Below are 27248 nucleotides of genomic sequence, written 5' to 3'. Positions count from 1 at the left end.
GACCCCGCGAGCGTGCTCGGGCTTGGAAAGGCACGTCTGTGGGTGTGAGACGGAGCCACAGCATTCGGTGACTAGGGGGAAGGCAGGTAAGTGTCCACGCTTGGTCCCATCCTGGCTTGGGGACGCCAGGGAGGGAGTCCAGTCAGGGCTGTCAGGCTGCCCGCCCCCTCCCTCCTCCCCCGGAGAGCTCAGATGTTGCCCGCGGTGGTGGAAGAGGGTGTGTGGGTGTCAAGGACTCACAGACCAGGCTCTGCTGTCAGCTGGGAATGGATGAGGGTTCCACACTCGGCTTCTGAGAAAGGTGAATTAGGAGCTGGAGTGGGGGGCGGTAGGTGAAGGGGAGAAAGAGGAAAAAGAGATGCGGGTGAGGGGTTACCGAGCTAGGACCGACCTTGCTTGAAAGGAAAGGAGACGTGGCAGGCAGGGAAGTCGGAAAGATGAGGCAAGGGCGGGAGGGGCTTCTCAGCAGTCGGGGCCCTTTCGCTGGAGTCTGGGGCCCTTTCTGCAGGAAAGGGGGGTTGTCCTCGCTTGATTTTTCGGCTGGTCTTCCCGAGCCTTTGCCCGGGGGGCAGCAGCCGCTGGCGAGGGTGGGGTGCTTCTCGGTCCGCAGTTTTCTACAGTGTGTGCTAGGGAGGAGAAGGGGGAAAGGGGATGTAGAGGGGTGACGGCCAGGGCGGGGGCGAGATAAGATTTCTCGGGGGATGGGGTAGCAGCTGGGGGACTGGGGCTCCTGGGTCGGGTCACCATGGGATACCGGTTCAGGCTCTGCAGCCGAAGAAAAAATCCAAGAAGCCGGCAAAGAAAACCACCCCCCGCCACCACCCTTGGCACCGTACCCCTCCCCCCAGGCCCCACCACTCCCCGCACCGCCTCCCCCGGCCGCCTCGTGCTGCCCCCTGCGTTGGGACGACCGACCCACGGTTCTGATTGGTCGGAGACCGGGAGGGGGAGCCGAGGGCCGGATTGGCTGGCGGGGCCAGCGCAGGGCGGGGCGGCTGATTGGCGGAGCTGGGCGAGGGGCGCGCCGCTGATTGGCTGGGGACGAGGAAGCAGGAAGGAGGGCGGCGGAGGCTCCGCTCTCGGGGAGTTTGTGGGGGAACCGCGAGCGGCGTAGCGGATCCCGGAGCCCGGCCCCCGCCGCTCGCCCGTCCGGCTGCCTGCCCCGCCCGTCCGGCCCCCGCCGTCCGCCCGCCCCGGCCAGGCGCTCCCGCCCCCCCGACGGCCCCGCCCGGCCGCGGCCCCCGCTCCGCCCGCCCGGCCCCGGCCCCCAGGAGGAGGCGCTGACGCAGCAGCGTGGAGCCCGGGAATTGAGCGCCCCCGGGGGGTTCCAGCCGCCGGATTCCAGCCCGGCTGGGGCCTGCGGGCGCCCAGAGCCGCGCCGTCCGCGCCGCTGTCCGGGTGAGCTAGGGGCCGGGGTCGAGGAGGGAGGGAAAAGGGACGAGCGGGCGAGAGGGAGCGAGCTAGGGAGGCAGACGAGTGAAGGGGAGAGGACCGGCCGCCCGTCAGCGCGCCCCACCGAGCGCGCCGCGCCGCCGCCCCCGCCAGCCCGGGAAGGGACGGACGGACGGACGACGCGAAGCAGGTGCGGCCGCCCGCTTGCTCGCGCCGCCTCCCTCCCCCGGGTCCGGCGCCACGGTCCCGCCATCGGGGAGCGCAGCGCGCCTCGAGGTGACAGCCCCCGGGGGCCGCCCGCCACTCAGGCTGGGGGCGGGGTGGGTGGCGGCCGCAGGGTGGCAGCTCGGCCGGGCGGCGGCGGCGAGGGCGTCCCGGGCCGCGGAGGGCGGGAGGACGCCGGTCGTTTCCTCGCCGCGGTGGAGCGGGCTCGCCTCCGAGTGCGCGGGCGGCAAGGCCCCCGGCACCCCCTCCCGCCGCGCCCCCTCCCCCATCGCGGTCCCCGAGGCAAGGGGCCGCGGCCGGGGGCGGCGCCGCGGGATCGCCGGCTCAGGGTGGGGGGCGCCCTCCCGCGCTGGGAGGTGACCGGTTGTTGCTGGATGGGGGGCTGGGGATGGGGGCCACACCGGGGCGGGGGGTAGTGTAGACCCGACCCTATCGTGCCGGGAGGAAGGGAGGCGCCGAAGACGGAAGGGAACCGGTTCGAGGAGCGAGTGTGGGCCGCGGGAGGCCCGGCGGAGACCGTGCGGAGCGGCGGCCGAGTCCGAGGTGGGGCGGGGGGATCGAAGTTGTCAGACCGCCTCCAAGTGACAGCGGGACCCCGTGCTCGCGGCCGGGCCTGGTCTGGCCCTGCCCGCCTCGCCGCCTCTTCTCTGGGGCCGGGGGCCAGGTCAGGTCGGGCCCGAGGGGCCCGCTTCGCGGTGAAGCGCCGGACAAAGGCGGCGCCTGAGCGGGCGCAGGTGGTGGCGTCGGGGAGGGGAACAGGTCCGAGCTACCCACCCCCAGAGGCGGGCGACCGGGCCGGACTCTGCCCCAGGGATTGCGGGGGCCGGGGTGCCCGCCGGGAGAAGCCGCGGCAGTGGCTCACCACTCCAGCCGCCGATCGCCTCCTGGTTCTGGGAAGAGTGGGGTCCACCCGGCCGGAGCAGAGGGGCAGAGGTGGGGTGCACAAGGTGGGCCTTGGCTGATGGGACCGGGTTGGTAGACTCCAAGGCAACAGTCTGGTGAGCCACTCTAGACCCTGCCAGGAACGAGGGGTTTCAGCAAGCAGTGTCTGCTCCATGGACAGAGGTTTAGTCCCACCTGGGATATCTTCTAGTCGTCTATTGTCGACAGTCTTAGGGCAGAAGACCAATTGGATTGAAGACTAGGAGATGCCCCCCCCCCCCCCCAGTGTTCTCCAGCAACCCATCCACAATTGTTTTCAGCACTTTTCTTTAGCTAGGAAGGTACCCACAAAGGGAAATGAGTAGCTGGAGTTTATAAATCCAGGCAGGAATTTAATGATTAAATGAAAAGGTTTCCAGTCTTTTTCCTTTATGCCACCTGAGAGACTTTCCCAGCACCATCTCCACTGCCATGTCTTTTGAAAAACGGAGAAAAGGACCCTAGAGGGAGCACATGTCCTGGAGGGACACCACTGTCCTTGGCTAGCTAGAGGACACTTGGGAACCAGTGGCTTAAGCTACTGAGTGCATCTGTCCCCACCAGTGATCTGCTCTAAGCTCGATGCTGTTTTCCATTTCTAAAAACCCACTCAGAACTCCTGGGCTCCTCATGGGACCCTGTACCTCTTTGAAGAGTTGTGATCACAAAGACAGGGAGGCTGAGACTGTTTTGAATGTCTGCTTTTGCTGAGTTTCTGGGTTCAAGTCCCACCTCAGGTGGCTGTTAATTAGGAGCTGCTCCTAGCTGTGGTTGGCTATAATCCTGGGAAGGCTGCATGTCAGCCTTGCTTAGTATGGGCATGGAGTTAATTCATGGTCGCCCTCTGGCCCCCTCCTCAGAAGGGTCTAAACCCCAGCCTGAGTGGAGTTGAGGCTTATGGGAAAGGGAGGTATTACCTCATGCAAGAGACTAAAGTTTATTCTGAGAGGATGTAATTGTACGTCTAAGATTCAGAGAATGGTGAAGAATTTCAAGGCCTTCTTGCCTCCCCTAGGGCCACACGGTATGTGATTTCTTTTGGTAGCAGTCAGAAGGGGGTGAGCTGGTCTGGCCACTGGGACGTAAAGGGAAATTACCAAAACAGTGTTTCCCTCTTTGACAGGCTCTTGCCTGGCAGCAGACTCAAGTCAGACAGCTCAGGTGTTTAGGAGGGTTTGCTCTGGAGAGTATACTCCAGTTAAGACTTTCTTTGTTTTTTGTATCTCCCTTTTCTTCCTGTTGTTCTGCTGTCCCCATGTCAGGCCTATGTTGTCATGGCCCCCTTTTCCCTCCTGCTTCCTCTGGCCCGTCTGATCCAGTCTGTACACAGCTGCTAGAGCCTTCTTCCTAAAGCACTCCTTCCCCCATGTCACTCCCCTGTTCACACACTTTGAGTGGCTCTTTTTTTCCTTCAGTCTGACCCTAGACGTGTCCTCTATGGCTCTCCCCTGGCCATGCTGGACACAGCTATCTCCCTGCATCTTTCTGTCTGCTGCTCTCTCCAGTAGAGGAGCCTTTTGCCTTCCTCTCTTCCCACCTGAACCCTACTCATCTTTGTTTTGCTGTCAGGCCACTCCAGGCCAACATTGCTTGCCTCTGGGATTGTGACCCTGAATTTTATAACATGGTGTCGTCTTGAGTGGTTTTGTAAGTTGGAAGTTTATTAAGACAAGGGACAGTATGAGTGTTAAATCTGTGTGTGTGTGTGTGTGTGTGAGAGAGAGAGACAGAGTATTTCAGGATTTCTAGTATAGTGCACTGTGTGTTGTTTTTGTTGAATAAATAAATAAATGCAATTGGCTGCTTAGTTGATTGGGAACAGGGGAAACCTTCCCTTCTTCCTAAGAAATGCTCAGTATGGAGTCCTTGGTGGTTTCCAATATTTTCTGTCAAAAGCACACACATAGGGCACACTGGGGTTGGGGTTGCTTTAGCGTGGGGAACAAACGAAACTTAGCTGTTGTTTCTGATATTCCAGCTGGTGGAGAGTCTGTCCTGTGGATTGCTCACATGACACCATATAGACATGAATTGGAAAAGGGCTGGAATCCTGTTTTCCCCCTACCCCACCAGGCCATTCTCTCCACCCGGCTTTGCTGCTCTTATGCAATTTTCCTTGTTGTCCATGCTAAATGAATCCATATGTTTTATCTCTTCTCAAAATCCTGGGTGTAAATGAGGGAGAAAACACGGTTTTGAGAACAGAAAAGAAAAAGATTCCTGGTCTGGCCCGTGGACGGGACTTTGGGGACTGGCATTGGAAGAGGTGATTATCACTGACATGGAGGCGTGATCAGCCCCACACTGGACCCATCAGAAGGGAAAACTAGGATCCCAGCTCTCTTGGAACTTCCGATTTTGTTTACCATCAAACCTTGGACCATGGGGGAAATGTGAAAGAGGGCTGGTGACTGGTTTGAGTCTAGACAGTGAAAAAATAAATTGTGCATCCATCCCCTTTCCCCCAAACCTCCCTTTTGTGCCCCAGTTTGATGATTAATGGACCAGCATTTCCCTTCCAAGCGGGAAGGCCACCCCTCACAGTTGCCATGGCAATGCAGACCGCTCCCCGTCAATTAAAAAAAATCCCTACTACTTCTCTCTTCCTTGCTTCTACTATAGCGGAAGACAAGCTACCTCAGAATGCATTTCCTGGGCTCTCTCCTCAGCTGCTCAGGCTGTTTTGCTGTGCATCCTCGAGCACAGTCCTTCTTCTCTTTCTGGGGTTTGTCTGAGTTTCATTACCTTGAGCCAGTTGTGCCCCTCTTGGATCCAGCACCCCCTGGAACATGTCTGTGAAGAAGCAGAGAAAATTACTGTTTTTTATTCATCCGTAATGCAAGTTAAAAGCCAGAATGAGCCTTCATCTTTCTTTTGTTTCGGGGTTAAAAAAAAAATTCCTCCACACCACGTCTGGTATGTAGAGGTATAAGTCGGGGACCCTTTTGACATCCCTAAAGGCAGTTTCAGTAAACCTGGAAGGAATTCAACTTCCCAAAATACATACTTCACATTGAAGTTGTATGGGGATTTTCAATTTATTGATTTTCATCTCTCCCCACCTCTCTGTCCTAGCATTCAGGAGGACTTGTGTGTTTTAATTTTATCTGTCCTTATTCCTCTTGGCCTTATTCCGGCAACATCTGGCCTCAGCGCCCTGTCGCAAGGTGAGTCATTAAAGAAAAAAAAAATCTTAAGGGAAAAAAGTCTCTGGAGTTGAGAAGTAGCCTGTGTTGAACTAAGGCTGCCAGCCGAAGCTGCCGGGTTTATGGAGCATTATACGAACAGCCCCAACATTAAAGGGCCTCCTTTTTATGAATGGGTTGTGAAGAATGTAAATAAAGCAGCATCTCTCAATGGGGAAGCATTTTACATAAGCAGTACTACCCTGGCCCAAGTATTTATGGGAATTCGCTAGCACAGTCTGGCAAGACTCACTTCCTTTGTGAACTTGCCATTTATGCCGGGGACTTTGGAGGGACAAGGAGAGTGCTTCGATACTAAGGGCAGCCCCAGCATGCACTCCTGCTCTGTAGGTCCAGGGCCTTGACTCTGTGGGTCAGCTCACAGCTAGAGGGTCTGTTAACCGTGACAAGACAGAAAATACAGAGAATAGTTAACAGCTCACGAAGATTAGAAACCTAGGCTCCTGACACCTGGGGTCCTGAGATTCTGCAGCTCCTCAAAGTTTGGGCTCTTTCGACCTCCTCAGGACAGGGGACGGGGAGAACTTGGATGATGAAATCCTGCCTGGTTTTATGGGAGGCACCTAACTGGAATGAAATGGGCTGGTTTGAATTTCAGCTCCTTTACGTGTCCCTTGCCCACCTCCTGGTACTACCACTAATGAGCAGTAACCCAGCTAACAGGGAGGAGGAGGAGGAGGAGGAGGAGGAGGAGGAGGAGGAGGAGGAGGAGGAGGAAGAGGAAGAGGAAGAGGAGGAGGAGGAACAACAGGAGGAACAGCAGCAGTCGAGGCTGCAGGGGCCTGTCCAGATGGCCGGACAAGCCCCCTCAGCTCCACTGAGCTCCCTCTCCCCCTTGGCTTTGCAGAGCTGAGTAGCAGCAGCAGGCCCTGGGGTTCCAGTGGGGAGATCGGTGCCCTAGGCGGGGTGGTGTAGAAGCTCACAACCAGAGGACTGTGGGTTTGGTGAGCAGGCCTCAGGGCAGAGTCCTGCTCGAGACTTTGTATTGTGTCCTGGGAAGGATTTTCAGCCAGATTCCATTTTTCCCAGCGGGAAACACCTGCAGAGGTTGGTTGGTTATTCACCTGACTCAGCATCCTACAAAAAACAAAAACAAAAATGTTGTCCTTGAGATCCCGCAGGCCTGATCCACCAGGAATAAAAGAATGGGTTTGTCTCTGAGCCTTTCTGAGATTTGAAATGGGAATTTTTTTTCCAAGGCACCGTGACCGAGTTACCTGAACGAAAAATAAGTGACTCTTAGTTAACAGGATCAATGCCAGGCAGGAACTTGGTGTCTATGTCTTTTTTCTCATTAGTTTCCTTTTCCAGTGGCTTGTGGTGGAACAGGGGGTGGGGGTTGGGGTGGAAGCTTTGTCCACCTCCCCTTCATCCTTGGTTAAGGAGGAGGGACCTGGTATGCTTTCTGCCTTTTGTGACCCCAAGATCTCACCTGGAGTGGTGATGGCTGCTCCTACTTCCCTTCAATCTGGAACCCCCATGGAGCTCCTTCAGTTTCCTGCAGAGGAGAGGGGTGGCCCACACTTAGGCCCGTCTCCAGCTATAGCCTACCTGTCTAAAATGGGAGTGGAGAGGAGATTGTTAATCACATTCTCATTTGGCCAGGTGGTTGAATAGAGGTGAATCGTTAGGGTTTAGAAGATCTTGGAAGAAATCATGGGAAAGAAATTAGGGTCCAGTTTGATGCCAGGATACCCTGACAGGTATGCCAGGAGGGAAGATGGAGTCACATTCCTACTATAGTCAAAGTCGGCAGGCCCTCATCATGAAGTGAGGGGCGTCCCCTGCCATGTGCCTGGAGGGGTTCACACAGATCAGACAATGTAGAAAAGAATTATAAAGTGGGTGAAACGACTGTAAGAGATGATCTCCAGAGAACATTGAAAGGACTTAGATTTACTCAGCCCACAGGGAGGTAGCCAAGGGGTAGCTGACACATCTTTGAATATTAAGATTGCTGTTTGGAGTGTGATGACCAAATTGCAGTCTTGATTGCAGTTCAGACTGGAGGAAGATTCCATCTGGTTCAAGCGATGTGGTGAGATCCGTGGGGGAAGTCTGTAGCCTTCATTTCTGGATTTATTGTAAAATCAAGACAACGTATCTTTGAAGCCCTCACCCCTTTCTAGGATATAAAATGGATTTCTTTCCAAAGTGCATATAAGAGTTGACTGGGGATTTTGAGCAGACTTTGCTGTAGAAACAGTTTGTAAAATTATGTTTATGTTCTCTGGCCAGCCCACCAATGCCATTTAATTGGAGTACATCTTTAGTTCCTTTGTGGTGAAAAATTAGGAAAAATAAATAAGACGCTATTACTAATAATTTAAAACAACACAGAAAAACAAAATTGAATGTACAAGTTGATCTTGAATGTTGGTCTGTGAGCCCACAGTTGTCCTGTATTGCATTGGGGCTGTGGGCTTTGGGGGACTGACCCTAGATGCCCTGCCTCTAGCACTGACAGCACAGGAGTGTGGGCGAGTTCTTTTACCCTCTCTACCTGTTCTCTCCTTGTTAGGACAAGATGATAGCAACCACCTCATGAGGCGGTTGTGAGGATAAATGAGAGTGAATGGTACCTGCAGAGAGTGGAGGGTGGGTGGGTAGTGAGTGCTTGACAAACATCAGCCATCCTGTTAGACTAGAAGCCTCTGTGCTGAATTGAGAATTCCCTACACTGCACACTAAGGTGATTTGGGGACTGATAATGCTAACCCTGGTTCTTCGCTGCTGAGTTCACCTTAATATCTGTGGCATTCTTTGTCTTAATACAAGTGTGCCTCTATACTAGAGTGTGCCACCCTTGCTTGCTTAACGGTTTATGGTAAGAAGTGGAGTGAGTGGAATATATTCCTGAGGTATAGCTGGGCTATTTGAGAGAGAGAAGGAAAAGGATAGTAGTGAAAGAGCATTGTGCTGTGTAAATACGAGAGATTTCCTAAAGTAGCCCTATTGAACTGTTGATTACGTCGAAGAGGCACAGTCCTGGGGATGGGAGAGAATTAGGGGGTCAGAGTTTCCTGTCCTGGGCTCCAAGTGATGCCATCAGTCTAGGGTAGAAATGTTTTAAATGTGGTGGAGCAGGTAGGTGGCCAGATCTTTGTTCACTCAACAAGCTTTTATTAAGCCCTGTGGGTGAGATTTAGTGGTAAGGCAGGCAGAGCCCACCTGTCCCCATAGAGCTTGCATCCTAATGAGGGTGGCCCTAATCACTTAGTTAATTAGTCATGTCTGAGCTATTTGTGTGGGGCGCCTGTAACTCTGGTAGGTTTGGCCTTGTGGTTCTGCTTGTGCTGGTGGAGTGTTGGGAAGGCCTGGTCTTGGGTCTCGTTGCTCATGGCTGGCTCATTCAGAAGGTTCGCACTCTGCTGGGGAGGCTGAGGGCAGAGCTCCCAGCTTGGCCTGGCCAGCCAGCTTCTTCTGTTCAGGACAAGAGATAGCACCTCCAGTCTTGGCAAGCCGCTTTAGAAATCTAAGTTGTTGGTTCCTGGAGTGTCCTGGTGGTTGAACCGACACATATCCTTTGCCCTTCTGGGCAGGTGCCCAGAGCAGGCTCGTGAGATATTGTCGTGTTTTTTGAAGAATTGTGTGTGTCAGTAGCATGACATTTCCTCTCAGTTCTGCTGAGGACCTGTTGCTGAGGTTTGGGGTGCCCTGTATCTTTCTGTTTTATTTCTCCCACACTTTTAACTGCCCAGAGTGAATGGGTCCTGCTGCAGGAATAGATCTGCTGCTGGCCCAGCCTGGGCACTGTGGAGTCTGGTTGGGAGAGTCTGAGGGAGCCTTAGCCCGGAACTCTCTTGTCCCCCAGGCTGGAGTAATCCTACATGGAGCTAATAAGGGTGAGTCTGGGAATAGTTTCATCTGTCTCCTGCCTCAGGACTTCAGTTTTTGTCCACCGCTCCTTCCTACATCCAAGCATTGATGCAGCACATTTCTCAGGTTGTTTTTCCCTCAGTACACCGCGCATGAAACAGGCCCTCAGTCAGTGTCTGTAAACGAAGACCTGGTGCATATGTCACTTAGTGAGGCTACCGTGGAGCCATAGCTCTCCACATCAAACTCTAAGCACCGTGTTACAATCCTTGTCACACTCGCTTGTCCTCTTTCTTCCTACCAGCCCACGCTCCAGTTTCGTAGTCTTTTTTGCATTTTTTTCAGCATTTAGCCTAATACTTGACACGCAGGGAAAAAGAACGAGCTTGTGTTGCACATCTGACTTATACCAGGTATTCTGCTAGGCACTTGACACACGTGATCATTCAACTTGATCCTCATAACAACTTTGCTGTGTAGACAAGGAAACCAAGGCTCAGAGTTCAGGCTGTGCACCAAACCCACTTAGGATTAGCAGCAGTATGAAGTGGCTTCTAGCCCCTGCAGGTGTCACATTTGCTGTGTTGAGCCATGATGGGAGGTCAGCATATGTTGGCTGAATGAGCAAAGGTGACAAGAGATGCCATGTGCCTGGGAATGAGTAGCAGGTGCTCTGGCTTAGCGGGAATGGCCCCTGCAGCTACAGGTCTACTTTGTGCACAGAGAAGCTGTGCACTAGGAAGAAGCTAGAGAAAGCACATCACCTGAAGTAGGTGCGTGTGCCTTTAAGGAAACCCTCTAAAGACCAGTTTTTTTTTTGTTTTTTTTTTAAATTTTTTTTTTCAACGTTTTTTTATTTATTTTTGGGACAGAGAGAGACGGAGCATGAACGGGGGAGGGGCAGAGAGAGAGGGAGACACAGAATCGGAAACAGGCTCCAGGCTCCGAGCCATCAGCCCAGAGCCTGACACGGGGCTCGAACTCACAGACCGCGAGATCGTGACCTGGCTGAAGTCGGACGCTTAACCGACTGTGCCACCCAGGCGCCCCTAAAGACCAGTTTTGTATTGCATGTGATTGCCTTCTAATTTGTCAGGTTAGAATTTCTTAGAGCACCATGGTGTAACTAAAATACAGTGCTCTCTGCCCACTGTCGTAGTGCAGTTGTCCATGTGTGTATGTTGATTTCTGGACCCTAGGGGTACACTGTCTCTCTCACTCTCAGCCCCCACTAAAAGAAGGGCCTTGTCCCACAATGAGGGCCCTGGCATTTTCTACTGAGGAGATTCCACCATCTGTACTGTTAACTATATTCATGAACGTAATTGTAATTCTCATATAAAATCGAAGAGTCCACTTTATAGTTTGAGTCAAAACTCCCCACTGAGATCTGTGTTCCTTTACAGTTACGAGAGGCTGGTGTCCAGCTTTGCGTCTGGAGCCAGAAGTAAGTGGGGGTTCTGGACACTTGGGTGCTGCTCTGGGCCTGTATGCCTGGGCCCTCTTGCTGGGATGGTCCGGGTAGACAGAAGTAGTCAAAGATGGGACCCGGATGCCAGGCTGGGTTGGCTGAGATACCAGACCCAATGTGTGATGGGTGTGAACCTTCACCGTACAGCTGCTCCCACCTGTCTGAGTTCCTGGGAGCCTCCACAGTGAAGTATGAGGAGCAGGTGGTCTGGCCACTAGACCTGAAGGCAGTCTATAAAACAAGCTATGGCCAGATGGGTCAGGCCAATTCCCTCTGGTGGGGTGGGTGCTTCCTGCCCAGGGTTGTAGGATATCAGCTTGACTGCAGAGTGAATTGGGTGCCCACAGCTGGTGAAGCTAAACAGGCACTGGAGAGTTGGAGCCGGTGGTGGCTGAGGCCACTGGTTCCTCTTCCAGGGCAGCATCCCGGGGACTCGGGCACTTCTGCTGTCTGTGGGTGTCCGTGCTGAAGCAGCAGTCAGATGGCGGAAGCTGGCAAACGCACGCCCCCCTGACCCCATCCCCTGGGCTTTTCACCATCCAGTTGAGTGTTTCCCAGAGGCACGGAGCTGTTGTTTAGGGTTTGTTGGGATACAGTTTCTGCCCCTGTCCTCTCCCTGTGTGGTAGATGGAACCCCACACACACAAGTCCCGCCATAGCCTCTCCATCTTTACCTGGGGTTGACACTTGGGTGTCTTTGGCAGAGTAGAAGCAGAGCAGAGTTCAGGTGTAGGCTAGGTTTTCAGATCTCTCTCTGCCCCAACAGCTCTGGGCTCCTGATGTGGGGAACCTGCCCCCCAAGCCAAGAGCCACTGCCTTCCTCTGTGGGTCTGGAGGGTGGGGGAGAAGTTGGTCTGCCTGCTTCCTACCCTACTAGGCTTCTGCACAGAGACTAGTGTCATCCTCACCACCATTCTTAAAATTCCTTTTGGTTTATCCATTTTAGATGAACAAATCAGGTTCAGAGAAGTTAAATAAGTTGCTAACCAGGGGCGGAGCTGACATTCGAATCCAGGTCCACCTCGCTTGAAGGTTTGGTTCTTTCCAGTTTACCAGCCATGGGGGATTGGAGGGACCCCAGACTCGACTTAACCTGGCTTCATCATAAGAATTTCAGCAGCTTCACCTGTTTTTCCGTGAAGTAACACCAACTAAATTTCAATCAACAGGAGCGTGCCTTTGTGCTCTTGCTGCTTTTCTTCTCTGATAGAAGATTCAGGAAAGTCAGTGCTCATGAAAAACTGTTATTCCTTTGGGGGAGTGTGGAAATTATTCCGAGAGAGCGCAAAGGAAGGAAGTGCTTAATTCAGTGCCAACCATGTGGCTTTAGGTGTAATCGGAGTTGGGAGGTGGCTTGGGTCAGGGACCTTCCTGACCCTCACCCAGGTGACCAGCTAGTCTGCCTTTGCCTAAGACCCCCCTGCATACTTTCCTCCTATTAAAAGTAAAGTTAGGGGCGCCTGGGTGGCGCAGTCGGTTGAGCGTCCGACTTCAGCCAGGTCACGATCTCGCGGTCCGTGAGTTCGAGCCCCGCGTTGGGCTCTGGGCTGATGGCTCGGAGCCTGGAGCCTGTTTCCGATTCTGTGTCTCCCTCTCTCACTGCCCCTCCCCCGTTCATGCTCTGTCTCTCTCTGTCCCAAAAATAAATAAAAAAAAAAAAAGTTGAAAAAAAAATTAAAAAAAAAAAAATAAAAGTAAAGTTAAAAGCCTGAAAAGTAGAATTTAAAATGCAGAGATTTCAGGAAGGGTAGTGGGGCAGAGTCCTGGGTCCTGAACCCCTAAGAATGGGGGTGGGTGTATACTCTAGAAGCTGGGTAAGTAAGGGTAGGGGGAGAGGTGCGGCCAAAGCTGAGAGCCCAAGGGCAGCCTCCGTTTGCAGGAGTGATCTGGACTTGACACACTGGTTTTCCCTTCAGCAGTGCCCACAGCCCACATTCCTCCAGGCCTCTGACCCTCCCTTGCACACAACACTTTGGGTGTGCTCTGCCTGTGAGAGCGGAGGGTGGTGCATGATGCTGCCGCAGTTTGCGGGCAAGACTCAAGTCTTCCTTCCCTTTTTACTTTTGTAGAGCTGACTTCTAGTCCTGAGCAGACATGGGGTACAGGATATGGACACTTCAGCTCAGTTTTGTGACCCAAAGTGCCTGGGGCTGTGATGGCCTGTTTGCTGTCTTTGGAATACACTTGTGATTTTAGATTCAACCTGTGGTTTGCTGGATCTTTGGTATGGAGGACACCGGCCAGCCACTGTCCTTCATGGCAGCTGGCTGTTGGCCGATCAGGCTAGGGACGATCAGACTGGTCTTCTTCAGTGTGAGCTAGCTTGACACAGTCTAGGTGAGCAGTAATGTGTCCTGGGGAGTCCCTCCTAAGAACCTTCTCTCAAGGGGGCCCAGACCATGTATGCCTGGGAGGACAAGGCTTCCCAGAGAGAAGGGTGGTGCTGAGAGAACCCAGGCACCCTTGTCTCTTTGCAGTGGTAGGAAGTTTCTGGTTGAGCTAGTGTGTAAGGACAGGACAGCAGGAGCATTGGCAGAGCTGGAATGGGAGCCACACCTCCTGCTTTCCCAGGATTTTCTTCCCCCTTTGAGCTGGGCCACCCCTGCAGGTTAGAGGGGCCTGGCAGGCTAGGAGCCCCCTCCACCCAGCCCCACCCCAGGGAAAAGCTGCAGCCGAAGTTCTCACAAGTCTGGCTTCAAAGCATGACTCATTCTCTCGCTCTCCTCAGACTGGAGGGCAGCGAGGGAGGCAGCAGAGACCCCAGCCTCTCCTCAGAACAGTGAGTGACATTGCTGCCTTAGGCACCACACGAAAGCTAGGAGTTCTTTTGCTGGTGATGAGGGATTTGGTGGATTCAAGGGAAGCTAGCAGTAGGCTCTTATGCTTGATTTGGAAATGTGACTTGCATCCTGTGATTTAGAGGCTTCCTGGGATCAGGGGACAGTGGGTACGATACTACAGGGAATGCAACCCCAAGTTCTGGGGCCAGTCTCCCTACAGTGGAAGGCTCCCTCCCAACCTTCACCTGCTGGGACCTTTTGCGTGTTGAGAAGGGAGGCAAGTATCCCAGAGTCCACTCTTGCAGCTGGTCCACCAGCAAACTGGGGGTGGATGGGGGGGAATAAGGGACAGGCCAGTCACCTCTCAGCTAAGAGCTCTTTTGTTTGCCAGGCTTGAAAGCACCTCCCTGAGCACCCTCTCTTTTCCATCCGGCCCTGTACTTGCTTTGTACTTGGTGTCCATGTCCTTAAAGGCCACAAGCCCAGGTGACCTCAGCCTTGGCCCCCAGCCATTCCCAGGCCGGACTCCTCTGGTAACTTGGGGCCTGTTGAGGGGCTTCGGTTCTTGCTCAGCTATGCGGTCTGTTCACAAATCCTCTGTCTCCAGGCCCTTTGGGGGTGGGGAAGGGCTGGGCCTAGGCTTTCGTAGGAAATACAGATGTGCTTCTTATTGCTGCGCCTCCTCCAGCACAGGGGTACCCTGCATTTGAGAAAGGGGCCTGTGGATTTTAAGCAATTGGGATGCTTTTGAGAGTAAAAGGAGGCATTGCTAATAAGCCTGCTGAGCAAACAGGGATGGGTGGTCACCCTGATTAGAAGCAGGAAAAAGTCTTAGGGAGCCTAGCAGATGCCTGGGATTTTTTAAGGAGCTCTCCTGTCTGTGCTTCAGGAAGGAATGGATTTGTCTCCTGTGACTCTGCCTTGTCCCGGCCTGGTCTCTGGGCAGTGGCAGGTCCCCGCACGTGGCCAGAGCAATGCCTGGCACAGTGCCTCCCTTTTCCAGTTTTCCGAGTCCTTTCTTGAGGGCGAGGGACACCCACGGTGCCCTCAGCCTCGTTTTCTGAGCACTCTTTCTCAACTAGTGGAGTATGTGTCAGGAGAAAAGGTACCCAGTGACCCCAGCCGTTGGCCCAAGTCCAAAGGAGCTAGCTGGGAAGGGCTCAGGAATTCCTGGGAGCTGTCAGGCTTGGGACTTTCAGGGTTAAATCCTGGCCCAGCAGGGACTGCTCCCAGCTTCTGGGGAGAGTGAGTATGAATAACAATAGCAGTGGGGAAATTAAGCTGGAAAGCCTGGGCTTGCTGGGTGGGGAGGGGGTTGCAGGGTGCCAGAGAGGGCAGAGCCTTGTCTGACACCTTATTTGGCAGCACCTTGCTTTGCTTTGGGGAGTAGGTAAGGAGTGAACAGCTCAGTAGTCTCTGACCACTGACTCTGACACCCCCACCCCCCACCCACCAGTTCTCCATTGCCTTGGCCATGCCAGCTTCCAGGATACAGCCCAGCTCTGGCCTCTCATTCAGGAGGGGGCCCAGGCTGCCCCAGGTATGTTGGGGGCAAGGGGAGTATTTGCCAAGTAAAGTTAGGGGATGATGCCTGGTCAAGTGGGCATCTTCTCTCTGGGGCTTTGGGCTTTCTGCCGCTACCCCCACTCCACTCCACCCCACCCCCAGCCCTCTTCTCTGCCCAGCTTCTTGCCTACCAGGAAGGAGACCTGAGAAATAGGGCAGGACTAGCAAGGCAGCCCAGTTTATCCCCTGAGTTAGTTCTTTCCTTTGATACTTCATTTCCCTCTTAGTGGCTGGTGAGGGTTTAAAGCTATACCACAGGCCTAGTTTGTGTTCTGCGAGTTTTCTACCCAGGGATTCTGGCCCTTGCCTTATGGACATCCCTTCTCTGGGCACAGGCACTGTTTGGACTGCCCTTCCCTAGAATCTGAACCATGGTGGGTCTGGCTTCTAGGGCTGGCCCAGACCTCCCCTGACCATGGACTCCTCAAGGCCAGGCCTTCCCCTTCAGGGGGCTTTTCCAGCAAAACGCACGTTGTGGCTTTCCTGCTGTATGTGCCTGGCAGGGTGTCCCCACAGGCTGGACTTTGCTACCTCCACAGTCGAGCAGGCAACTTCCTCACCTTAGCTCCCCACTGTCCATGTCCTTATCCTCCTGTGGCCAATCGCAGAAGCCCCAGGATGGGGGAAGGGTTGGTGATGTTTTTAAAGGAACAGATGGGCTCCCACCGTCCAAGCCCCCATCCTGGCTTGGCATCTTCACAGCCTCTTCTTGACCTGCAGTGAGTATCTAGTGGGAGAAGAATAGATAGACTGAGAACTTTGCCCCCAGCACTTTCTGTCTTCTCATCCCAGGGTCTGCATCCTTCCATAGGGGCTTAGTTCAAAGAAGGACCCTAGGTTAAGAGAAGAGTGGGGCAGCCAGTCCTTGCACAGCTGTTGGTAGCCTGATCCCACTGGACGCCCCCCCCCCCCCCCCGCCCGGAAGAGGGGTCTTGGGAAAAGCCAGGCTGTAGATGGGATGAGTGTAGGCCAGAGTGACGGAAGGTTGGGGGCGGGGGGTGGCACTGGATGGGCTGCAGCAGAGGAGAGGCAGACAGGGCAGGGCAAGGTGGGCTTCTCTCATTGCCTGCCTTCTGCCCTGCAGATCGAAAGTACTCCATGACACACACGCGGAGGAAGTCCCTTCCCATGCTGAGTTCGGGCCCCACTGGCCGCCGGGAGCCCCTGCAGATGGAAGGCAGCAATATGGAGCAGGGGGCAGAGAGTGTGGAAGCAGGCATGCCCGAGAGCCCAGGGCACCTCACAGGGCGCCGCAAGAACTACCCACTTCGTAAGCGCCCATTAGTTCCTGAGAAGCCTAAGGCCTGCAAAGTGCTGTTGACCCGCCTGGAGAATGTGGCTGGTCCACGGAGTGCAGATGAGGCTGATGAGCTGCCCCCTGACCTGCCCAAGCCCCCCAGCCCAGCCCCATCCAGTGAGGACACTGCCCTTGCCCAGCCCCGCAAGAGGCGCCTGGCCTCCCTCAATGCGGAGGCCCTCAATAACCTGCTGCTGGAGCGGGAGGATGCCAGCAGCCTGGCCGGCACTCGTCGCAGTCGAGGGGGAGACCCTCACCGCAGTCGGGACCGTGACCGGGCCAGTGGGGGCTGGTCCTCTTCCAAGAAGCGGCCCCGGCTAGAGGACCTCGGAGGGGGAAGTCGGGACCTGTCCCCAGAGCCAGCACCTGAGGAGGGTGCTCGTCGAGATGGTGACCCAGCTCCCAAGAGACTGGCCAGCCTGAATGCAGCTGCCTTCCTAAAGCTGAGCCAGGAGCGGGAGCTACCCTTGAGGCCGCCTCGTGCCCACCCAGAAGCAGATGGGCGCTCCACAGAGCCACCAGCACTGAGGGTTCCGAGGCCAAAGTGGGCTAAAGTCAATGGCAAGAACTATCCCAAGGCCCGGCAGGGGCTTGGCTCTGGGGAGGCTGTAGGTCCACCCGGCTGGCAAAAGCACCCCGAGGAGCCATGGCCATCTGCCACCCCTCGTGGGCCGGCCAGCCAGCCACCTTACCAGCCCCTGAGCAAGGCTCTGGAGAGCCCCTTGGGGCTGCGCCCCCACCTGCCCCTGCTGATGGGTGGGCAGGCAGCCTTGAAGCCGGAGCCTGGGCGCCCAGGCGAGGAGTCACCTGCCCCCAAGCAGGAACTGCACCAGCCTTCTTTCCCTGCACCCCAGCTGTCCCCCCTGCCGATGCCTGGCAACCCTGCCCACTACAGTGGCCTGTGTGGTAGGCCTGAGCTCCCTGCACTAGGCAGCTTCTACCTGTACTGCAGCCAAGATGGGCTGCAGTGTGGAGGCTACTCCCCCTGCCCCATGCTTCCTGAGGGCAAGTTGTCCCCAGTGGCTGCACCTAACGAGGGGCTCCTCTTGGCACCGAGCTCAGTGCCCGCGGGCACCCCTTTCCAACACCCTCCCTGGGGCTCTCGCTACTGCTTTAGCGAGGACACTGGAGTGAATGGCTACAGCATCTGTGAAATGTTGCCCCCGTCTCTTACCCATATTGGCACCACCTGTGGCGGCTGCCCCTACAAAATGCCTTTTGCAGCAGGTAAGCCTTCTTAGGTGTGGGATGTCCCAGGGAGTCAGATAGTGTCCTAGGAGGGTGGGCCATGTTTTGGGTGGGGTTCCTTGAGGTCTAGTTACAACATGGGTGGTAGGGGGCTTTGGAAAAGGAAGACTCCCCTAGTTTCATGCCCCAAGCCAAGGAGTATTCCCAGAAAAGGGGCCTGTGTCTAGCTCTTTGCTCTGGCTCCCCTGTGTATAGAGATCTCTTGGCCAGGTAGTTAGGTAGCACCGTGGTGGTGGAGGGGGCAGGGAGAGCCATCCCTTCCTCCCCATTAGGATACCCATTCTCAGACTCTTGAATAGCAAATTAGGTATTGAAATTAGTGCTTTTGCCAAGTTGTTCCTATGTCCCTTTGCCTTCCTCGAGGAGAGCTAGAATTCTACCTTCCAGGAGCCCATTCCATCTGCATGCTGGCCTAGTTCAGCATTCATGGGAAGGAGGGTGGGTAACCAGGCCCAATAGGTGGTGCCAGACGCGGCAGGATTGCTTTGCCCTGGCCATACAGGCCTTGAGAGAGAGGTGGTGCCCAGACTTGGCATCGCCTTGCTGGGGGCTAACAGGGGGCACACTCCGAGAGTAGACCAGCAGAGTTCCCTGGCACAGACAGAGTGCTGACAGGGTCCGTGGCTTTGGTGTCTGCTTCCTAGCAAGGCCCATTCCTAGCAAGGCCCAGACACCAGGGAGGCTTGCGCTGTAGCCAATGAGACACCCCCACGGTGATCACTCTTACCCCAGACTGGCAGGCGTGTCCTCACATGCTTCTCCAGGCTCTGTCCCTGGCTCCTGGGTGGAAATGAGGTGACCAGAGCCATCCTGTCTAGCGAGTCTACCCTGCTGCTGATGAAATGAGAGGCTGGGCCTTACCAGGGCTCTCGTTGCTACTACCCCACACCCCATCTTGTAGGGGTCTATAAAACAACTTTATAGACCAGTTGACTCTGGCCCGACTGGTTGTTTCAGGTTTTGGTGTGAGTTGGAGCACTAAGAAATGAGATCAGGCTGCTTTTTGGGCTTTTCCTTCTTTTTTGTACCACTCTCCCAAATCTAGACCCCCTAAACCATGGGACCCAAGACCCTACCCCCTTACCCTGGAACACCAGTAAGCACCACGTGCCAGGTATTGTTCCAAGCACTTTACATACGGGAGGCCACATGGCATGTAATTGAGTACAGATTCTGGAGCCAGACTGCCTAGAGTGAAATGTTCTCCCCCACTTCCTTAGACACGTGACCGTGGGACAAGCCAGTAACTGCTTGTGTCTCGGTTTCCTTAATTTAGAATGGTGGCAGTGGTACTTACCTCCTAGGGTTGATGTAAGGATGTAAGGATGAGATGAGTTAATACGTTGATAAGAAAAACGCCTGGGACACTCTATATGATATTTGCCATTCCTGCTTCTATTGCAAGGCACTGAGAGGTAGCATGACTTGCCTGCGGTCACACAGTCGGTGAGTGGCAGGTCTGGGGTTGACATCCTGGGCTGACACCCACTCCCCTGCTCCTTAGCACTGTGGAAGCCCCGGAGGAGAATAAGTCAGAGCTAGAGACTCTGTTCCCATTACCTGCCCTTCTTGCAGGCTAGAAGGGGGAGATAGCTGTGGGCCGGTCTCCAAGGTCAAGAAGCACCCTTGGCCAGTCACTCTGACAGTCTACCTCAGAGGCCCCTGACTCCACTTGCACCTCAGGGACCCTTGGGTACACACTCCGAATTAAGATAGTAGGCTCTGAAAGCAGGGGGGGCCAGAGGGATTGTTACTGCTTGTCCTTACCTGTCCTAACCCCTCTCTCCTTTTCCCCAGAAGGCTGCAGGTCCCTAGGCCAGCTGGAATTTCCTCTCCCGGAAGCCGGCCACCCTGCCTCACCTGCCCACCCCCTCCTGGGATGCCCTGTGCCCAGTGTGCCACCTGCAGCGGAGCCCGTCCCCCATCTTCAGACACCCACCTCGGAGCCCCAGACGGTAGCCCGTGCGTGCCCTCAGAGCGCCAAGCCTCCTAGCGGCTCCAAGTCAGGTCTGCGCACGGGCTCCAGCTGTAGGCACACTGCGAGAAGCAAGGCTGCCTGCAGGCCCAGCCACCCCAAGCAACCGCGCGTCCAGCGCCCACGTCCACGCCGCCGCCGCCGCCGCCGCACTAACGGCTGGGTTCCCGTTGGGGCTGCCTGTGAGAAGGCGGTCTATGTCTTGGTGAGTGCCAGCTGTTAGCCGATGGGGAGGAGGGAAGGGGCCAGTGGGGACAGGACCTGCTCTGAGGTGGGTTCCAGGAACCCTGGACTCGAGCCTGGTTCCCAGGCTTCTACCCTGGGAACCAGTCATGCTGGCCCGGCCTCCTTCCCTAGCCCCACCGATCCTGTACCATGTGCCTTGAGGAGCTCCAGGGACATACAGTCAGAGCTGTTGACCTCCATTTCTGTTGCCGACTCTCAGGGAACCCATCTGAAGTGGCTTCACAGCTCATCCTTGATCATACTGTCCCTTCTATCCTGGATTATAAAATGGAGGATTTCATGGAGGCTTCTTGGATGAGTATGCATAGGGATCGTTGGGATAGGCAGAGAAAATGAGTATGATGCCAGGAACGTTGGAGATGCAGATGATGAAAATGCTTGACTAAACTTCATTGAGTACTTTCTGGGTGGCAGAAAGTAAATACTGTATTATTCCTCACTACTACCCTGGGAGGTACATATCCCGTGTTCATGTAATTATCCCCATCTCACAGATGAGGAAACTGAGGCATGGCAGCAGACTAATTTGCCCAGGGCTACCCCCACTTAAGGGCTTACGGGTCAAACCCATACTGCCCCAATAGGAAGTTTGAGGACTTTGTCAGTGGTGTGGGCTTGGAGCAAGAGAGCCAGCTCTTGGGGTGTGGTGTTCATAGCGCAGCGTCAGAAGCTTTAGGCCACTTTCCCAGCCCTATTCCTATTTTTCTTTCTTTCTCCAGCCATGGGGATCTCCCATCCGCATCCTGCTCCTGAGAGCCAGGTTTAGGGAGAAGAGGCCACTGTGCAAGCTGCTTTTACAGCTTCCCATCCTCAGTGGTTTGACTGCCCTGAGGAAAGCACAAAGAGAATGTCTTTCGCTCCCTCCCTTCCCCCTCCTCACTCTGAATGTGGCCCCCACGAGCCTGTTTGTGTCATTGATTTCTTGCTTAGGATGAACCAGAACCAGCCATCCGAAAGAGCTACCAGGCAGTGGAGCGGCACGGAGAGACCATCCGGGTCCGGGACACTGTCCTCCTCAAGTCAGGCCCACGAAAGACATCCACACCTTATGTGGCCAAGATCTCTGCCCTCTGGGAGAACCCTGAATCAGGTACCCCCTACCTGGAGTCTGACCTGCTACTAGTCTCCTCATGTTCTTGGCACAGAGTCTGCCTTCCACTCAGCCGGCATCTGTCTGCTGCTGAGGGTTGCAGATGGCCTTGTGGTTTGGGTTGGATCAGCTCTTTAACCTTTCCTGCCACAGAGGGCTAGGCACCGGCCCCCCCCTCCCCCTCACCTGTCAGTGCCTTTTCCCCCTTCTTCCTCCATGCCTGACAGCATTCCAGGCCACTGAGCTGCCAGGCTTGGCCTGAGGCAGGGGATATGGGTGGCTGGAGCCTGCAGGATTGGCCCAGGCGTTGAAGTTGGATGAGACTGCAGGGCAGGTGGCCAGCCTTCCTGCCTGTCTAAGTAACTCTGGGGTTGCCAGCTCAAGCCATGACTGCTTCTCTTGTCCCCCTAGGAGAGCTGATGATGAGCCTCTTGTGGTATTACAGACCAGAGCACTTACAGGGAGGCCGCAGTCCCAGCATGCACGAGGTGAGCCGCCTGGCAGGTGTGTTGGGGAGGGCAGGGGTGGCAGAGGGAGAAACTGCGGCACCAAGAACATGGTTGGGGAGGCAGCCACGGGCAGTCGAGTGATCGTTGCCTTGGACGCCATGGAAGGGCCTGGGTTTTAGCCTCTTTTCCCAACACTGATCCAATTCATGTTTTAAAGGGAACAGTAACTTTTGTCTTAGAAGGGGAACAGGAAGGGAAGCCCCCAAGGGCATGCCAGAATGGGAGCAAGTAGATGTGTCCTCCTGGCAGCAGGAAAGGGGAGGTGGAACTGCACACCTGGCCCCCTTTGATACCGTCTGTGGCATGAGAGGGAGGAGAGAAGAGACTCCAGACACTCTTGGGCACTTTACCCAGCTGTGTGCCAGGAGAGATAGTGCCATCGGTGTGGTCACTCCGCCCGCAGTCTGAGCTCCCTTTCACTTTGTTTCCCTTGCTGGGACTTTCCATCTCATGGGGAGATGGGCACCCGTTCCCCTCTCCTCCCTTGAGCTGGGGGTCAGGAGGCTGATGACATGGGCTGGGGGGGCGGTGCTGGAACAGGCCCCTGGCTATTCCTGAGTAAGAGGGACCTAAGGAGGGAACAGAGGAGTGCCTTGGGGTGGGCACTAGGTGCGGAGCAGTTAGGCCAGAATTCCAGAGATGCTCCCTGGCTTCCTGGGCACTAGCTGGAGTTACCTCAGGTCACAAGTCCCAGGAGAAGAGTTAACGTCCACCTTGCTACTGGAGGTAGGTGCTTCCAATCCTGGTACCAACAACCTCCTCTCTCTCCTTGAGCCTTTGCAGAATGAAGTCTTTGCATCGAGACATCAGGACCAGAACAGTGTGGCCTGCATCGAGGAGAAGTGCTACGTGCTGACCTTTGCTGAGTACTGCAGGTGGGTGGTGCCCTGCACCTCTGTCTAGCCTCTCCCCTCAGACTCCCCAGGGCTGTTTCGGGGGCTGAAATTCCCAAGGGGATCTCATTCACTGGGCCCGACCTCCCAGAATGTTCTTCTTCACAGCCTTCCACCATCTGATGTTTGTAGAAGAAAGAAAAATTGTTCTTCCTCTAAGACAGAGTGGTTGGGGCAGAGTTGAGGATGGTTACAGTACTGCTCTCAGAGAACCATCGAGGAGAATTGTCAGGTGTTGGGAGGGAGGCCCCAGCAGATGTGCTTCCCCAGTGACAGAGAAGATGGACTGGCGGTTGGCAGAGAGGGCATAGCCCCCAGGACAGGGATGGAGGCTGCACCAGCCCTTGTGGGGGTGGGAGGGGATGCCCCGGCTCTCTGGGCAGGGTGGGGAAGGAACTGATCTTCCTGCAAAGGTGGCTGTGGTAAAGACAGCAAATGGTGGTGTGTTACTGCAGATTCTGTGCCATGGCCAAGCGCCGAGGCGAGGGCCTCCCCAGCCGAAAGACAGCACTGGTGCCCCCCTCTGCGGACTACTCCACCCCGCCACACCGCACAGTGCCCGAGGACACGGACCCTGAGCTGGTGTTTCTTTGCCGCCATGTCTATGACTTCCGCCATGGCCGCATCCTCAAGAACCCTCAGTAGCCTCCTCAGGCTCACACTGAGGCTGCCCACGGGCAAGTGGGGCTCGGGGCAGGGGGTACTGCTTGAAGCACAGCACTTGGTTAAGGGGCCACAGGGACCTGAAGTTGCTGGCCTGTGGTTCTCTTGGGGGGGAGGGCAGGGATCCCTATGGGTACTGGGCCCTTGGGAGGGAAGGGGAGGCCAGGGTATAGGGAAAGCATCACAGCCCTCAGTTTGGCCCAGGGTACCTCTCTATGGTTGCCTGGGTGGAGACTTAAAGAAGCAGTCTTCCCTGAGACTGGGCCAAGCCTGAGGGGCATGGGGCCCTGGGGGAGGGGAGAGTCTTTCAGGAACAAGGCCCACTAGGCTCTTTAGCCTCCCCTGGGCCCTTCAAGAGGGAGTGGGAGCCAGCTTTACCTCACCCACTGTGACCCGCTGCTTCCCCATCAGCCTGGGACCAGGCTCTCCCAGATTTTAGCACAGCTCCGAGTTCCTTCCTTTGAGGCATAGAGAGCCAGAGTCTGGCTTCCAGAGCATGGACTTGCTTTTTCTAGACTCGGGGCCTTTCCCTGGCTTCCTCCTTTGCCCCTGCAGTAGCCCCTGGTGCTGGGACAAGTTACCCAGTGCACATAGTCATGGGTGTGGCCCACTTGTGGGAGTCAGCTTCCTGTCTGCCTCCTGGTGAGGGCCACCCAGCAGGTCTGGCTTCCCAGAAGCTAACTGGTCAACATGAGGTTTATCATGTCTGGGAGGGCAGAAGGGAGCTGGGAGGGGGTGGGGGGCAGGGGGCAAGGAAAATTGCTACCTGATTTATTGAAGACTTTTCCTCTTGCCTTACACTTGGAGGTTCTAGGAAACCTCTTGCAGAACTTCATACATGACTCTTCAAGCCACACCCACCTGAAATCAAACCAAAGGAGTGCTGTGGCTCCCCTTGCCCTGCCACCCCTTACCCTAGTCTTTTGTAGATTGCACTAATTTACATCCCTGCGAGAATCAACACTGTATCAGTCCACAGACCTGCTGAGCTGCAGCCACTCACTCTAGGAGCTAAGGACCTGCATTTTCAGTTTGTTCCTGTTGCCCAGGGGCCCCGTTCTCACCTCATGCTGCTCCCCAGAGTAGATTAGAGGCTGAGCCCCCTCTTGTCCTAGTCAGGACTAGGCCCTGGCCCTGGGGCTATCTGTGAGGGGGCTGAAGCAGCCTGGTTCTTTCCTGTTTGTACCAAAGAGGAGCATGGTGGGGAGGGGAGGGGAGGGGGGAGCACAGTGTGGCTTGGGCCCTGCTTGTGAGCACTTACACAGGGCACACCCCTGGGGGTAGGAGCCAAGGAGGGCAGCACTCCCTCTTCTCCCCTAGGAAGGGGCAGGCACAGACCCGGCATGTAAGGAGGTGACACTGGGTGAGGACAGTCAAGCTGGGTCTAGAGAGGGAGGTGGAAGCACATCCTGTGGGCGCTCCCAGCCTTGTGCTTATAGGCTGCTCCCAGTTGGTCCCTGGGCTTAGGGGGGCCCTGGAGGCTTCAGAGGTGAATTTCCATACAGAAAGCCCAATCCCAAACCTGAAGGGAAGGGGCTAGGGTGCCCTTGTACTGAATAAGCTGTCAGGAGGAAGGCGTGGGGCAGTAAGAGAGGTTGGCATAGTGGCCATGGGGCCTTTGGAGAGCCAGCCTTGGAGCCTGCTCATTCCCAGGGTGCTTGGCCCTTGCTGCTGAGGAGCCCAGCCTCACCTAGCAGGAAAGGAGATCAAGGCCCCTCCTCCCAGGAGGCAGGGTCTGCTGCCCAGAACTTAAATGCTTTTGAAATCTTAGATGTCGAAATATTTTTTCGAACCTGAAAATGCAGCTGGTAGAATTTCATTGGAAGCATAATTCATGTAAAATATATTTTAGTTGATATTTTGTAAAATGCACTTTTTGTGTGTGTCGACCCTGGTTTCTCAGATCTGTATTTCAGTGTTTACAAGGGAGGGAGGACCTTTCCTCACCTCCCTTTTGACAGAGATTAGAAGTACTTCTTTAAGAAAAAAATAAATTTGAAAAATTGTATTGATTTAGAAAAGGATTGTTTCCTGTGTGTCCTGTCATCTTTGTGTGGGGGTGGGAGGGTGTGCATGCAGACGGGCTCACTACTTTTTATGTTGGAGGTCCCTCTTAACCCTTGCAGTGCAGGGGCTAACTAAGGCCAATAAACAAAAAGGGCAGGGAAGTAGAAGGAAAGCAGACCGAGGAAAGGAGACAGAGGCAGTGAGAACTTGGGGTTGACTTCTTGACATCATGGTGGCCAGAGCTACCAACTGGACAAGGTGAAGTCCTTGGATTGCCAGCCTTCACCTAGCCAGTGACCTGGGAACTGGTGCATGATGAAGATTCCACCTCATCACCTTGGGTCATATGCTTAAGGAACTGGCCAACAGAAACTGCGCTAGGGCCTCAGTATCTAGCAGCTGGCACTCCTTGCTGAGGGAATGAAGGTCACATCACAGGCCATGGGTTTGTGACTGCCTGGACCTTGGTTCACCCCAGCCCGAAAGCCTTAGTGTTGTCCTTGCTTAGTGTGGGGCAAGCTCTGTGACCATGGGAGTTCCTACGAGGCATGGGAACGGAGGCATGGGGGTTCCATAGGACAGAGCATAGCTGCCCTACTCTCTTCATTTTGATGAGGACATCTGGGCAGGTGCATTTTGATAGAGGGTATTAGTGGCACAGACACTGCCATCAGTGTGCTCTCTCACAGGAGTCTCAGGAGGTGAACAATGTCCCATCATTTAACAGATAGGAAACTGGTGTGGAGACAAGTACCTTGCCCAAGGACTCCCCCAGAGTAAGTGGCTGTTCCTGTACTCAGACTGCTTTGCTGTGACTGCTAACACAGAAAACTCTTCAGAGGAATGAGCATATGTGGCCGTATTATCAAAACTTTTCCAAAGGTTTTTTTTTTCCTTCAAGTATAAAAGATGCTTATTGTTCAAAAATAAATAAATTAACCAGTAGAAAATAATCCCAACATCAGAAATCTGCATTCACTGCTATTGGAAGCAAGGAGTTCGGTGAAGGCTGAACTTGATACAAAGTTGTAAATCAGTGGATGGTGCATCCTGAGATGCACTCAGCACTCAGGCAGTGAGATGTTGGGAGCCTAACCCTGAGGAGCTGAAAAGCCACACTTCAATTCCTCCCCCTGTGTTAAGTTGCTAGGGATTGAGGGCCTTCCATGAACCCTTTAGCTTCGTCTCATCCTCCAGAACCCCTCATGCTTATGAATTCATCTAATCAGTGGTACCTCCATTCTCCCACTAAAAGCCTCTGGCATCTTCTACCCCTGTTCCATTCACCCCTTCAGTACTGTGACCTAGGGTCAGCTGCTTCCTCCAAACCATTCCGTGTCAGTGGTTCATTAATCTCGATTAGGAGTGTAGGTTTTAGAATCAGACTGATTGATAGAGTCTCAGCTCCCCTGAGCCTATTTCCTCAGCTGTGCTGTGGGAATGCCTGTAGTCCCTGCCTCCAGGGGTCATTGTGACAACTGGAAGAGAGCATACCATACACTGAGCAGGCACCTGCCTTGGTAAATGTGGATTCTGATCACATCACTACTCCCCTTTGGGACTTCACGGGCTCCCCACACATCCATAACAGGACGAACTCTGGGCCCTAAGCTAGGTGCCCAGTTTGGTGGGTAAAGGCTGGCCACTGCTATCCTAGGCATTCCCATATCTGCTTCTAGCCCACATGGTCAGTCCGGTGCCACTGAGGCATGTTTGGCTCCAGTGAGGGAGGCTGCTGCTCTGTGCCTCCAGCTCCTAACCCTTCAAAATGTGTCTGGTCACACTAGTGACCACCATGCACAAACTGGCCCCTCATCAGAGATTGTCCCAGTTCTCCCACTTCTTCAGGTCTGGGGAAAGGCATACAGTCAGGGAGAAGTCTCCATTTCCAGACATTTCAGCATTACCCAGCGGATGAACACTGTAATCCAGCAGGTACT

The 27248-nt window shown here is 54.8% G+C and overlaps 1 protein-coding gene across 10 annotated transcripts; it reads left to right on the top strand.

The window, feature by feature from the left end:
• Positions 1-25325, top strand: BAHD1 (bromo adjacent homology domain containing 1). 10 transcript variants are annotated; one of them, XM_042942410.1, is made up of 9 exons: positions 1240-1398; positions 5614-5705; positions 15271-15354; positions 16465-17904; positions 19723-20105; positions 21077-21236; positions 21648-21724; positions 22520-22620; positions 23094-25325. In XM_042942410.1, exons 4-9 carry the CDS (start codon positions 16479-16481, stop codon positions 23281-23283), a joined length of 2337 nt encoding a protein of 778 aa, XP_042798344.1. In that variant the 5' UTR covers positions 1240-1398; positions 5614-5705; positions 15271-15354; positions 16465-16478; the 3' UTR covers positions 23284-25325. The 10 variants fall into 10 exon arrangements, with proteins under 10 accessions (XP_042798338.1, XP_042798339.1, XP_042798337.1 ...); XM_042942406.1 differs by lacking the exons at positions 1240-1398; positions 5614-5705 and adding an exon at positions 283-301; XM_042942413.1 differs by lacking the exon at positions 5614-5705.
• The last annotated feature ends 1923 nt before the right edge of the window (positions 25326-27248 follow it).

The sequence above is a fragment of the Panthera leo genome, chromosome B3 (genome assembly GCF_018350215.1).
Source record: "Panthera leo isolate Ple1 chromosome B3, P.leo_Ple1_pat1.1, whole genome shotgun sequence".
Classification (NCBI taxonomy): domain Eukaryota; kingdom Metazoa; phylum Chordata; class Mammalia; order Carnivora; family Felidae; genus Panthera; species Panthera leo.
This window is presented reverse-complemented; position numbering and strand designations above follow the sequence as displayed.